Genomic DNA, 13,444 nt, shown 5'->3' with positions numbered 1-13,444 from the left:
CCAAATAGTAATTTTTCATCAAGGTGTCAGCCCTTAATTTGAAACCTTTGAATGTTTGGGCCCTACTTATCTCAGGTATCTCTTCTCTCTCTCTTCCATGACAGCTAACACTCAGGGCAAGGAGTCTGGAAAGAAAAACTCATTAAGTAGTTTGGGTAGTGCTTTGCTATGTACTTTTACTATGGAAAATCTCACGGAAATAAAAGGAATGGAAGCACCAATAATTTATATGGGAAGTAGCTATTATTCATTAATCAATGCAGAAATATCCCGCATTATATTTAAGAAAAGAGCAACACATCATATTATGATAAGGTGCCCAGTTAGCCATTACCTGGGTCTCGTGCCTCGACCGCTCTCGCATTTTGTTAGCACATAATTCATCCATTTTCTGGCAAAGTTGATATACTTATCTCCAATTTTCTGCCTGAATTCTCCAGACATCAGGCGAACAACTTCTTTATGGTACTACAATATATTAAAAATTATCCTTCAAGTATTAAAATTAAAATAAATCCATTATATATATCTACTGAAATATTTGTAGCTAATACAACATTACAAGGAAGCACGAATACATCTCACTCTCATATAATTAATTCTATCCATACAATTTGCATGATTATTTATTTAACAATATCTTCAAGGGAAAGCCCCAAATACAAGACATTTAGTGCAAAAGAACCAAGACAAAAAGGTAGCATTTCAGCCATATAGCATACTATGTGTGAGCATGCACTACTCTTAAACAATGTGCATACCAAGAAAGAATTATATTGTCTTGACGGGAACAATACGCAGCTCTGCTATCATATAGAGTAAGTCTCAAACTAGCATTGAGTAATATTCATACCTTAGAGGCAAATTTAATTTAAGTACTACATGGAAAGAATAAAGTCTTTGGATATGTAGATATGTGCACTAAAAGATTCAGTAGGAACATGGGCTGTTTTAGAAGACCGTTCTTACAAGGATTCTGTACATAGTGAAGTGTGTACTGTCTCAAAGGTGTATTGAAAAAGGGTTTGAAGGAATCAACCAAGTGAAGATGTATCAGAAGTGGCCTGAAGCTGACATTTCCTGGTTGGCACACTAAGACAGGCATTGATGAGCTGCATCCACTGACATGAAGGGTTTAAAGAGAACCTTAGAATAAGGGCTCAACATTAAAAAATTAAAATATTTTGTATTTACATAGTAGCTTGTATGGGCTTAGGAAGAAAAAATGAGGCAGAGAAAGATTAAGTGACACAGCTCACATCAAAATATTTCTGATCTCCTGTAAAAATTTGTCAGCGGGCAAAGCCTGAAAAGACTAAACTTAAAATTCAGACTGCCAACTAGGAATGCCTTGCCAAAGTAAAAGTTTCAAGGAGTTTAAGAGTTTGGCAGATTCAACAGGACTGCTCTCTCTCTCTTATGTAGTCTAAAGTTTTAATTTTCACACTATGAAAAGATTTGCACAGCTCCACACAAGACTCTTATAAGAATTAACAGAATTCACTCAAAAGCATAATTCACTAATTTTTGGAAGTGAAAGAGTGGAATTTTATCAGTTTACCCCCCAAAATATGTTAAAAACATTCTTTTACCACAAAAAATGCATTCCCTTTTGCTCACTTACCTCAAACCCAAAATTGTAACTCTGAATCATGGCTTCTCGGTAGTATTGCTGCAAAGTGACAGATTCAGACTCATCAACCTCAGCATCAAATTCAGACGTGAACATGCGATCAACTCTATCAATGGCGCAGCTTATCTTATTGCATAGTTGTAATGCATCGCTCTGAAGAACAAAAAGAAGTCAGCTTCAGTTGAAGAGACACACTGAATTATTATTATTATTTATAGAACAGTAGTACCAAAGTCCCAAAGTAGTTGGGGTCCCACTATGCTAAGCACTGTAAGGAGACACAGTCAAAGAGTGGATAAAACAAATGCCTGAGTGAAGATGAAGTCACAGGAATAAGAGGATGATTGTATAAGAGAGTACTCCCATAGATCTTTTAAGACAATCATGAATTACAATTACGTGACTTAGCAGGTGATGCGCTTTATTCATATAAATCAACAATTCTTAACTCATGCAGATCTATACAAACCAAACAGTTGCTTAAAATACTGTTTGTTGGCTACAGTACTATTTTATCAAATTCTGACCAAAATCTATAGTTTTGAGGGAAATAAATAAATACATGACTAGTTAATAAATGCCCACATTCTCAGACACTACATTTCACAGTAACAGCTGGCTGAGTTAGAAAAAGAGCACTACCGTTACTATCTATATAGAACATAACCCAGAGTCAAATCTATCCGTGGGTGCGTGGGCACGGGTGCTACTGACTTCAGTGGGACATCTGGGGACAGCCATGACTCCTTCAATTAGTAAATCCTTGTTTCCGTGGGTCCTGTGGTTTTGTAGGCCTACCCACTTTCATGTCACATAAAAGCATTTTAATGTTTGCTGTCCACAGTTTTGAAAATTCTCATTTTTCCATCATCTATAAAGTTATAACTTATAGTTGGAAAAATGAGGAGAATTTTCAAAACTGTGGACAGCAAACATTAAAATGCTTTTATGTGACAATACATTAGATATAATAAATGAAGTTTGGTTTTTCTGACATTTTGAACACAGGAAGTTTTCAAGAACTAACAAATGTACTTCATTTCAACTCTGTGATCCCTTTCTATGAAACTTTTTGTTTTGCCATGGTTCATGTGTCTACTGTACTACAGACTGGCTTCCTATTTTTTGTGAGTAGATTCTCTGACTTGTACATGCACATGATATTGCTCAAAAGTTGCATTCACAAGTGATTTGTGTGAGCGCAACGGATACTGAACAGAAAACATGGCCTACAACGACTTGTACAAAGTACAAATGCAGAGTATTGGTTTATTATCATCACTAGAATCAAATCACGTCAACAGCTTTTGAACCATTTGTGTTTTAATTTATATAGTGAATGAAATGCAAATGATAAAACAATAAACAATCCTCATGGAAATAAATTAGAAGGCTGCTTACCTTTAGCTGCTGCAATGCTTTGGCAATGACTGGCTGGCTGGATGTCTGTTCATGATGCAAAGATACAAGCCCTTCAATAGACTGTTGGAAAGCTTTTCTCTGACTCACAAGATGGGCAGATTGCATGACTACAAAGAGGAGGTTGTCAACCTAGGAATACAAGATTAAACATACTGCCAAAGATGATACTGTCAAGTTCTTACAGATACAATAGGCTCTGGTAGCCATTTTTATGAAAAAGCTGTCTCATAATGGCAATTTTACTGTTCCCAAATGTTTTCTGGAACCCCCAAATATTATAAATCTTATTCTTTGATACTATAAGGATACTACATTTATACAAAAAGAACGAGCACCTCAGAGACTAACAAATGTATTTGGGCATAAGCTTTCATGGGCTAAAACCCACTTATACGAAGAGGAGCTCTTTGGCAATTGTGCTTTGACTAGTAGTATGTTTCCTCAATCATTTTTATAAGCGTAAGATACAAAAATTAAGATGGGTACGGCTTTAACACCACATGACTGGGTTGCAAGGGAGACATAAAAGATTTCATTTCCTGAAGGAAAGCTAAGATTTCAGAAGTTTGGGAAAAACTGTGCCAAGGAACCAACCAGTTACACTTGGAAAAGTTAGCCTGTTAGCAAAATAACTACACTGTCACCCAAAATAGGTGATAAATGCCAGGAATAAGCAGACTTCATCCATGCTACAGAAGAGGCTTTAGCAATATGAACAAACATTTCCTAAGCAGGAAAAGAGACAGTTACCTTTTTGTAACTGCTGTTCAAGATGTGTTGCTCACGTCCATTCCGTTGTAGGTGTATGTGATCGCCACATGCACCAGTGCCAGAGGTTTTTCCCTCAGTGGTATCGGTAGGGGACTGGCTCTGGCACCCTCTGGAGTGGTGCGTGTATGCACCAGTACAAGGGGCGCCGCGGGCTCCCCCTACCCTCAGTTCCTTCCTGCCAGAAACTCCAACAGTGGGGAAGGAAGGTGGGTCATGGAATGGACATGAGCAATACATCTTGAAGAACACCAGTTACGAAAAGTAACGGTCTTTTCTTTTTCGACTGCTTGCTCATGTCCATTCCATATTAGGTGATTCCCAAGCAGTGCCACCAGAGGTGGGTAGGAGTTTATGGACATGTCGATTGCAACACAGCTCTGCCGAAGCCATCATCATCTCTGGCCTGCTGAGTGATGGCATAATGCATTGTGAACGTGTGTACTGAAGACCACGTCACGGCCCTGCAGATGTCCTGGATAGGGTCACACGCCAGGAAGGCAGATGAAGACACCTGAGCCCTAGTGGAGAGAGCCTTCACTATCGGTGGAGGCACAGCTTGTGCCAAGTTGCAACAAGTACAGATGTAGGTGGTGATCCTCGAAATCATCTGAGAGGACACCGGAAGGCCCTTCATCCTGTCAGCTGCCACGATAAAGAGCTGGGCCAATACGGGGAAGGGATTGGTGCATTCCAGTTAGAACGCCAGGGCACTCCGGACATCCAGAGTGTGTAGCCGCCTCTCCTCATTGGTCGAGTGAGGCTTTGGACAGAACGCCGGGAGAAAGATATCTTAGTCAACATAGAAATGAGACACCACCTTCAGCAGGAAAGCCAGATAGGGCCTCAGCTGGACCCTGTCTTTGTAGAATACCGTGTACAGTGGCTCTGAAGTAAGGGCTTTGATCTCAGATACACGCCTCGCTGAGCTAATCGCTACATGGAATGCAACCTTCCACGACAGACGGGAAAGGGAACAAGACGCTATGGGCTCAAAGGGGAACCCCTGAGCTGGAGAGGATGAGGTTGAGGTCCCATTCAGGGACCGGGTCCTGGATCGGCGGAAAGAGCCATTCAAGGCCCTTTAGGAAACAGATCGACATCTCATGCGAGAATTCCGATTTACCTGGACGCAATGATAAAAGGCCGACATGGCTGCCAGGTGCACTTTGATCAAAGAGAAGGCAAGGCCCTGGTGCTTTAATTGAAGCAGGTAATTCAGAATGGATTGCAAAGACGACTGGGTTGGGGAGATGATGTGCTCCGTCGCTCAGCAGCAGAAACGCTTCCACTTTGCCAGGTAAGTCACTCTGGTGGAGGGCTTTCTGCTTTCCAAGAGAACCTGCTGTACCTGACTAGAGCAGGCTTGGTCCTCCAGATTCAACATCCAAGTCGTGAGGTGGAGAGAGGTAAGGTTCGGGTGCAGGAGCCGATCATGATCCTGCAAGAGTAGGTCTGGGTGGCTAGGCAGTAGCCACAGAGCTGCCCCAGCCACTTCCATTGATCAGAACAAATGCCAGCGAGGCCACGCTGGGGCAACCATAATGACTCGCACCTTGTTGCTCTTGATTTTTGAGAGGGCTTTGCTGATAAGCGGAATTGGCAGGAACGCGTATATCACGTCTCCCAACCATTGACAGGACAAAAGCACTGGAAAGGGAACGCCTCTGCCGAGGCCTTGGAGAGAGCAGAACTGATGACACTTTCTGTTCTGTCTGATGGCGAACAGGTCAACTCGGGAAAGGTGTGGAACGAAGACGCCACAGGCTAGTCGGATGGCCATAAGCTCCTTGACGTTTACATGTAATGTGAGCTCCTCTCAAGACCATGTCCCTTGAGTCCACAGCATACCGAGATGTGCTCCCCAACCGAGGTTGGACACATCCGATATCAGGGAGACCGTGGGTCATGGACTCTCGAACAGCACTCCTTCCAACACCAACTTCAGGTTGGTCCACCACTGCAGAGTTCATTACCCTCGGAGGACCACGACAACCTTGTCCAGGTGATGCCTGGCTGGGGAGTAGACTACCCGTAGTCACATTTGAAGGGGGTGCAGCCTGAGTCTCGAATGGCGGACAACATATGTGCAATGCTGCCACATGACCCAACAGTCTGAGAAAGACCCAGGCTGTGATGAGCAGATGTGCGCGGACGCTGGCAATTAGATGTGAGATTACCCTGAACTTGGCCTCTGGTAGAAATGCTCTGGCTCGGGTAGAGTCGAGTACCGCCCCGATAAACTCTATCTGTTGGACTGGGATTAAAATTGATTTTTGTTCATTTATCAGCAGGCCCAGAGTTTGACAAGTGGCTTGCAGCATATTGACGCTGCTCTGGACCTGGACCCTGGAGCAGCCCTTGACGAGCCAGTCGTCCAGGCACGGGTAAACCTGGATACCCTGATGCCTGAGGTAGGCCGTAACCAGCAACATGCATTTTGTAAACACTCTGGCGCTGTTGCTAGGCCAAGAGGGAGCACTGCATATTAGTAGTGGGCGGTCCCAACTATGAACCGTAGGAACCATATGTGACTATGGAATATCGGTATGTAAAAGTAAGCGGCTTTCAAATTGAGGGCAGAATACCAGTCTCCCAGATCCAGGGAAGGAATGATGGAGGCCAGGGAGACCATGCGAAACTTCAACTTCTTGAGGTACTTGTTGAGATTCCGCAGGTCGAGGATGGGTTGTAGACCCCCTTTGGCCTTAAAAAATAGCAAAAGTTAAACCCCTTGCCCCTTAAATGCAATAGGACTTCCTCCACAGCTCCCACTTGCAGAAGGCCCTGCACCTCCTGAGCGAGCAGATGCCTCTGAAAAGGGTCCCTGAAGAGGGACGGAGAGAGTGGGGGCTAGAGGAGGGGATAGAAATAAACTGGAGAGTATATCCCCCTGCTACTGTGCTGAGGACCCACTGGTCCGATGTTATAGAAGCACAGGCAGGGAGGAAGGGAGACAGGTGGTTGGAAAATAACAAGGGAGCAGGATCCAGGACACAGGTTGGAAGGTCACGCTCGAGTGCACCCTCAAAATGCCTGCTTACCACCCAGTTGGTCATAGGTGGAGCTCGATTGAGCAGAGGATGCTGGCTGGTGGCCTTGCTGGTGCTTACAGCCCTTGCCCTTCTTATAGAAGGGCTTCCAAACCTATGGGTCTGTTGCAGCTTCAACTTCCTTGACGGCCCCATCGTGTACAGGTTCAGGGTGCACAAGGTAGCCCTCGAGTTTATAGGCCATGCAATTTCTTGTCTCTTTGCTCAGAAAACAGTGCCAGATCATCAAATGGGAGGTCCTGGATGGACTGTTGAACCTCCATCGAAAGGCCCAACGACTGCTACCAGGGCGCCTGCCTCATCGAAATGACCGAGGCCATAGTTCGGGCCACAGAGTCTGTCGCATCTGAGGCCACTTGGAGTGCTGCCCTGGCCACCGTCCTGCCCTCATTGAGGATAGCCAGGAATTCCTTCCTAGGTTTCTCTGGCAGCAAGTCTGAGAATTTGGCCATTGACTGCCAGATGTTAAAATCATAATGGCCAAGCAAGGCCTGATGGTTAGCCACTTTCCACTGGAGGCTGGATGTAGAATAAATTTTTCTACCAAAGCGATGGAGCCTCTTTGCCTCCTTGTTCCTAGGTGTCGATCCCAGTTGGCCCTGTCTGTTGTGCTCATTGGCTGCCGACAACCAGTGAGCTTGGGGCAGGGTGGGTATAAAGATACTCATACCCCTTAGCGGGGACGTAGTATTTTCGCTCTGCCCGCTTGGAGATGGGAGGCAGTGAGGAAGGTGTCTGCCACAGGGCCTTAGTGATTTTCACCACTCCCTCGTGCACTGGCAATGCCACCCTGGCGGTGGCTGCCACTCTCAGTACATCAAACAGAGTTCGAGGGGTCTGCCAGCTCCTCAGCTTCCAGCCCCAGGTTTGAGGGGACCCTCTTCAGGAGCTCCTGGTGAGCCTTGGCATCGTCCTGGGGAACTGGGTGAGAGGGCCCTGCTATCCCTCATCAGGCAAAGAAGACGAGGAAGCAGGTACAGGCAGGTCTCCCAATTGCACCGTTTCTGCCACGGGAGCCTCAGCAGAAGCTGGCGAACCTGCTCTGACTCCGCATCCAAATCAGGGGGCAGGCGGGTGACTGTCGCTGACCATTTGTCAGATGCCCCCGAGGCTGACCTATGCCCCTGCAATGGTTGGGGAAATTCCCAAGGGTTCCAAAATTGCCATGGGGCAGGCCACTGGCCCTGGGGCCATGTTGCCACTGGTGACCCAGCAGGGAATGCCAGCACCTTGATGGGTGCCCTGGCCCACAGGCAAGATTTCCTCCTCGCTGTCAGAGCCCGAGGAGGGGGATACATGCCTGAGGGACCAGGATGGCGCCAAGGCCACCTGTCTACCCCGATCCTGTCAGCTCTGGCCCCAGACCTCCACTGAGGTTCTGTAGGAGGGTGATGGCTCTCGGTGCGGCAGTGGCGTTCGGCGGAGCGGTGACGGTATCCCTGTTATTGACGCCGTACACTTAGCGAGCGGTGCTGCTCCACAGAGCAGGAATGTGAGTAAATTGATGTGTTGGAGACTGTCAACGCGCTCGCGTTGCAGCGGTACGGTGATCTGGCTCCAGCGTCTTGACCCTCCAGAGCAGTACAGTGAGCTGGGAAAGTGGCTTGGTTGCTTCTGGCACTGGGCTGCTGGGGATTGGTGCTGCACCTCTGTGCCAGCCCACTGGCGACCGCTGCCTCGAGCCCAAGGAACACTGCCCGGAGTCCAGGGACCGACTCCAGGAACCCTGGCTGGCAAACCAACCTTCATCCAGATGGCTCTGCTCAGGCGAGTGCTGGCAGGGCACCCCCAGCGGCAAGGATCGGTGCTGCACTAATGGGGACCGTTGGAAGGGTCTCAAGGCAGGTTTATCCCTAGAGCAGGGTATCTCCGTGACTGGCATGGGCTGCACCGGCAGGGACAAAATGTCCTTTGTGGCCTGGAAGGTCTCCGGTGTGGAAGGCACTGCCAGGTGCCGAGTGCCTCTGCTGCTCCCCGGGGTAGCAGGCAGGTCTTGGATTGGGCTCAACCGCTCAGCGGGAGTCAGAGCCCGACCTCTGTCTGGAGGGGAAGAGCAGCCCCTCACAGGTCTTTGCTCTCCTCCGGCCCTCTCCTTCCCTTTACGGGACATAGAAGAACGTCCCCTCCCAACCTTTCTTTGCTTTTTAGCCGGTACCAGGATGGGGATCAGCACCAGTCTGAGGCCAGTACCAGCGGCGCACTCCACACTGAGGCCGCAGTGCTAGGAGCAGAGTCCGATTTGGTCGGCTCTGAGGCTGGCATAAGGGCTGACTCCACAATGATCGCTTAGAGACTAATGTCCCGCTGGTTTCTGGTCCACGGTCTGAAGCTCTTGTCACTAACATAGGTTTCCCCTAAGCACTTCAAACATCTTCTATGGGGATCACTGACTGCCATGGGTTTCTTGCAACAGTCACAAGGTTCGAAGACCGGGAACAAGGGCATGCCCCATCCTTAGGCTAAGTCCTATTCGGGACTAACAAACTAATACTAAGGCCTGGTCTACACTACGAGTTTATGTCGGATTTAGCAGCATTAAATCCAAATTAACCCTGCATCCGTCCACACAATGAAGCCTTTTTTTTTTTTTTTTTTTTTTTTGACATAAAGGGCTCTTAAAACCAATTTCTGTACTCCTCCCCAATGAGGGGATTAGCGCTGAAATCGACATCGCCGTTTCGAATTAGGGTTAGTGTGAACAAAATTCGAAGGTATTGGCCTCTGAGAGCTATCCCACAGTGCACCATTGTGACCGCTCTGGACAGCACTCTGAACTCGGATGCACTGGCCAGGTGTACAGAAAAAGCCCCGGGAACTTTTGAATCTCATTTCCTGTTTGGCCAGGCGAGCTCATCAGCACAGGTGACCATGCAGACCCAGAATCAAAAAAGAGCTCCAGCATGGACCGAACGGGAGGTACTGGATCTGATCGCTGTGTGGGGAGAGGAATCCGTGCTATCAGAATTACATTCCAAAAGACGAAATGCCAAAACACTTCAAAAAATCTCAGAGGCCATGAGGGACAGAAGCTACATCAGGGACACAACACAGTGCCGCGTGAAACTTAAGGAGCTCAGACAAACGTACCAGAAAACCAAAGCATCAAACGGATGCTCCAGGACAGAGCCCCAGACATGCCGCTTCTACGCTGAGCTGCATGCAATTCTAGGGGGGGCTGCCACCACTACCCCACCTTTGTCCATGGACTCCAAGGATGGGATACTCTCCGTCATGGCTGAGGATTTTGCAGATGGGGAAGATGAGGAGGACGACAAGCTTGGGGAGAGCACACAGCACACCATTTTCCCCGACAGCCAGGATCTATTTATCACCCTGACTGAAATACCCTCCCAACCCAATGAAACCGGAGAAGGGACCTCTGGTGAGTGTACCTTTTAAAATATAATACATGTTATAAAAGCAAGCGTTTTTTAATGATTAAGTAGCCCTGAGGACTTGGGATGCATTCGTGGCCAGTACTGCATAGGGGAAATAGTACAAATAGGGGAATTTGATTAAGGGGACATTCAGAGGTGCCCGTTCCTACTGGGCTGTTTGCCTGTGGCTGAAAAGAAATCCTCCCTGCAGTTAGCCACGCGGTCAGGGGGGAGGGCATTGGCGCTGAGCTGTTCACGTTTGGCTAGCAGCGATCTTCCCTGATAGCAGCCACGCGGTGGGGGGAGGGGAAAAGCGAACACCCCAGAGAATTGGATGGGGGGAGGGGGTTAGCTTAGTTTCTGCTGCTGCACGTTAACAGGAAAACTGCAGCAGTAAATGGCCATCTCAACGGGCTTTGCTGCTATGAAGGTTGCAGAAGCTGAAAGACTATGGCTTACCATGGCCACCTGCAAGCCAAATTCTGTTGCCCGGCCCTGTGTGTGTGAGCTCTAACACCAAAGCCACAGGCACTCAATATAAGATGCAAAATGCGACCTTGTACCAAAATCTCATGTGCTATGTAATGTGAATAGTGTTGTTCACCGTGAAAGAGTATAGCCATTGTTCTGTAAAATGTATCTTTTTAAATATTTCACTCCCTTTTTTTCCTCCAGCAGCTGCAAATGTTTCAAGCCTCCCTCCTCCATCCCAGAGGCTATCTCAGATAAGGTGGCGAAAAAAACGCATGCGCGATGACATGTTCTCTGAGCTCGTGCAGTCATCCGGCACTGACAGAGCTGTGTGGAGGGACACAATAGCAGAGTACAGGACGGTGGCCAATGAACGTGAGGAGAGGTGGCGGCAGGAAGATCAGAGGAGGCATGAGGAAACGCTGGGGATACTGCGGGATCAAACGGACATGCTCCGGCGTCTGGTGGAGGTTCATGAACTGCAGCAGGATCACAGACTGCCGCTGCAGCCCCTGTTTAACCGCCCTCCCTCCTCCCCAAGTTCCATAGCCTCCCCACCCAGACGCCCAAGAACATGGGGTGGGAGGCTCCGGGCACCCACCCACTCCACCCTAGTGGACAGCCCAAGCAACAGAAAGCTGGCATTCAACAAGATTTAAAGTGGCCTTTTCCTTCCCACTCAGGCTACCTTGTGAGTTATCTCCCTAGTTTTATAATCAATTAATAAAGAACACATGTTTTTTAAACGATAGTGACTTTATTTCCTTTGCAAGCAAGCTGTGATTGAAGGCAGGAGGGCGGGTGGCTTACAGGGAATTAGAGTCAACCAAGGGGGCGGGTTTTCATCAAGGAGAAACAAACAGAAGTGTCACACAGTACCCTGGCCAGTCATGAAACTGGTTTTCAAAGCTTCTCTGATGCGCACCGCTTCCTGCTGTGCTCTTCTAACCACCCTGGTGTCTGGCTGTGCATATTCAGCGGCCAGGTGATTTGCATCAACCTCCCACCCCGCCATAAACATCTCCCCCTTACTCTCACAAAGATTGTGGAGCACACAACAAGCAGCAATAAACAAGCAATGGGAATATTGGTTTCGCTGAGGTCTGAACGAGTCAGTAAACTGCGCCAACGACCCTTTAAACGTCCAAATGCACATTCTACCACCATTCTGCACTTGCTCAGCCTATAGTTGAAAAGCTCCTGACTACTGTCCAGGGTGCCTGTGTACGGCTTCATGAGCCATGCCATTAAGAGGTAGGCTGGATCCCCAAGAACAACTATTGGCATTTCAACATCCCCAATGGTTATTTTCTGGTCTGGGAAGTAAATCCCTTCCTGCAGCCGTTTAAACAAACCAGAGTTCCTGAAGATGCGAGCATCATGAACCTTTCCCGGCCATCCCACGTTGATGTTGGTGAAACGTCACTTGTGATCCACCAGTGCTTGCAGCACCATTGAAAAGTACCCCTTGCGGTTTATGTACTGGCTGCCCTGGTGGTCCGGTCCCAAGAGAGGGATATGCGTTCTGACTATAGCCCCACCACAGTTAGGGAATCTCATTGCAGCAAAGCCATCTAGTATGACCTGCACATTTCTCAGAGTCACTACCTTTGATAGCAGCAGCTCAGTATTTGCGTTGGCTACTTGCATCACAGCAACCCCCACAGTAGATTTGCCCACTCCAAATTGATTCCCAACTGACCGGTAGCTGTCTGGCGTTGCAAGCTTCCACAGGGCTATTGCCACTCGCTTGTGAACTGTGAGGGCTGCTCTCATCTTGGTATTCTTGTGCTTCAGGGCAGGGGAAAGCAAGTCACAAAGTTCCATGAAAGTGCCCTTATGCATGCGAAAGTTTCAGAGCCACTGGGAATCATCCCAGACTTGCCACACTATGTGGTCCCACCACTCTGTGCTTGTTTCCTGGGCCCAGAATCAGTGTTGCACGGCATGAGCCTGCCCCATTAATACCATGATCTCCAAATTGCGGGGGAATGCCGTTTTAGAGAAAAGTGTGTTCAGGGCCTCATCACCGCGCTGCCGTTGCCTCCTCGCCTGGTTTTTCAGGTGCTGTTTCTGCATACACTGCACGATAATCCGCGAGGTGTTTACAATGGTCATAACTGCTGGGGTGAGCTGAACGGGCTCCATGCTTGCTGTGCTATGGCGTCTGCTCCTGCTTGGGCAATCCAGGGAAAAGGGCGCGAAATGATCGTTTACCGTTGCTCTGGCGGAGGGAGGGGCGACTGACAACATGACTTACAGGGTTGGCTTACAGGGAATTAAAATCAACAAAGGGGGTGGCTTTGCGAGAAACAAAATGGCCCCCTCAAGGATAGAACTCAAAACCTCAAGGATAGAACTCAAAACTGGGTTTAGCAGGCCGTTGATTTCACGGAGGGAAAATGAGTACAAAACAAATCTGGTCTATTTCTTGTTTTGATCTTCATCTATCTTTATACATCTTGCTGGCAGCAGACTGTGCAGTACGACCACTAGCCATCGTCATCACCTGGGTGCTCGGCAGAAGACGGTGCAGTATGACTGCTGGCCATCGTCTTCTGCTGGCTGCAGATTAAAAGACAGTACACTGCCGGTAGGACTGAATCGCCATGAGATGAAACTTAAAAGGGAAATGAACTGGCTGAGTCACTCCCATGTTTGCCCAGGCGCCCCTGACCTCATCAAGGTCAGTTAAAAGAGCACCCTGGACTACGTCGACG

At 48.0% G+C, this 13,444-nt stretch overlaps 1 protein-coding gene across 10 annotated transcripts in view; it reads right to left on the bottom strand.

Moving 5' to 3' along the window:
- MAP3K4 (mitogen-activated protein kinase kinase kinase 4) overlaps positions 1 to 13,444 on the bottom strand; it is a 148,733-nt gene that overhangs the window by 56,406 nt on the left and 78,883 nt on the right. For all 10 annotated transcript variants that reach the window (XM_037895107.2, XM_037895105.2, XM_037895110.2 and 7 more), the window contains 3 exons: positions 3,035 to 3,184; positions 1,625 to 1,786; positions 335 to 468 (listed from right to left, as the gene is read on the bottom strand). In XM_037895107.2, the coding sequence (XP_037751035.1) occupies positions 335 to 468; positions 1,625 to 1,786; positions 3,035 to 3,184 (446 nt within the window). The remainder of the gene's footprint in view (positions 1 to 334; positions 469 to 1,624; positions 1,787 to 3,034; positions 3,185 to 13,444) is intronic.

The sequence above is a fragment of the Chelonia mydas genome, chromosome 3 (assembly GCF_015237465.2).
Source record: "Chelonia mydas isolate rCheMyd1 chromosome 3, rCheMyd1.pri.v2, whole genome shotgun sequence".
Lineage (NCBI taxonomy): Eukaryota > Metazoa > Chordata > Testudines > Cheloniidae > Chelonia > Chelonia mydas.
This window is presented reverse-complemented; position numbering and strand designations above follow the sequence as displayed.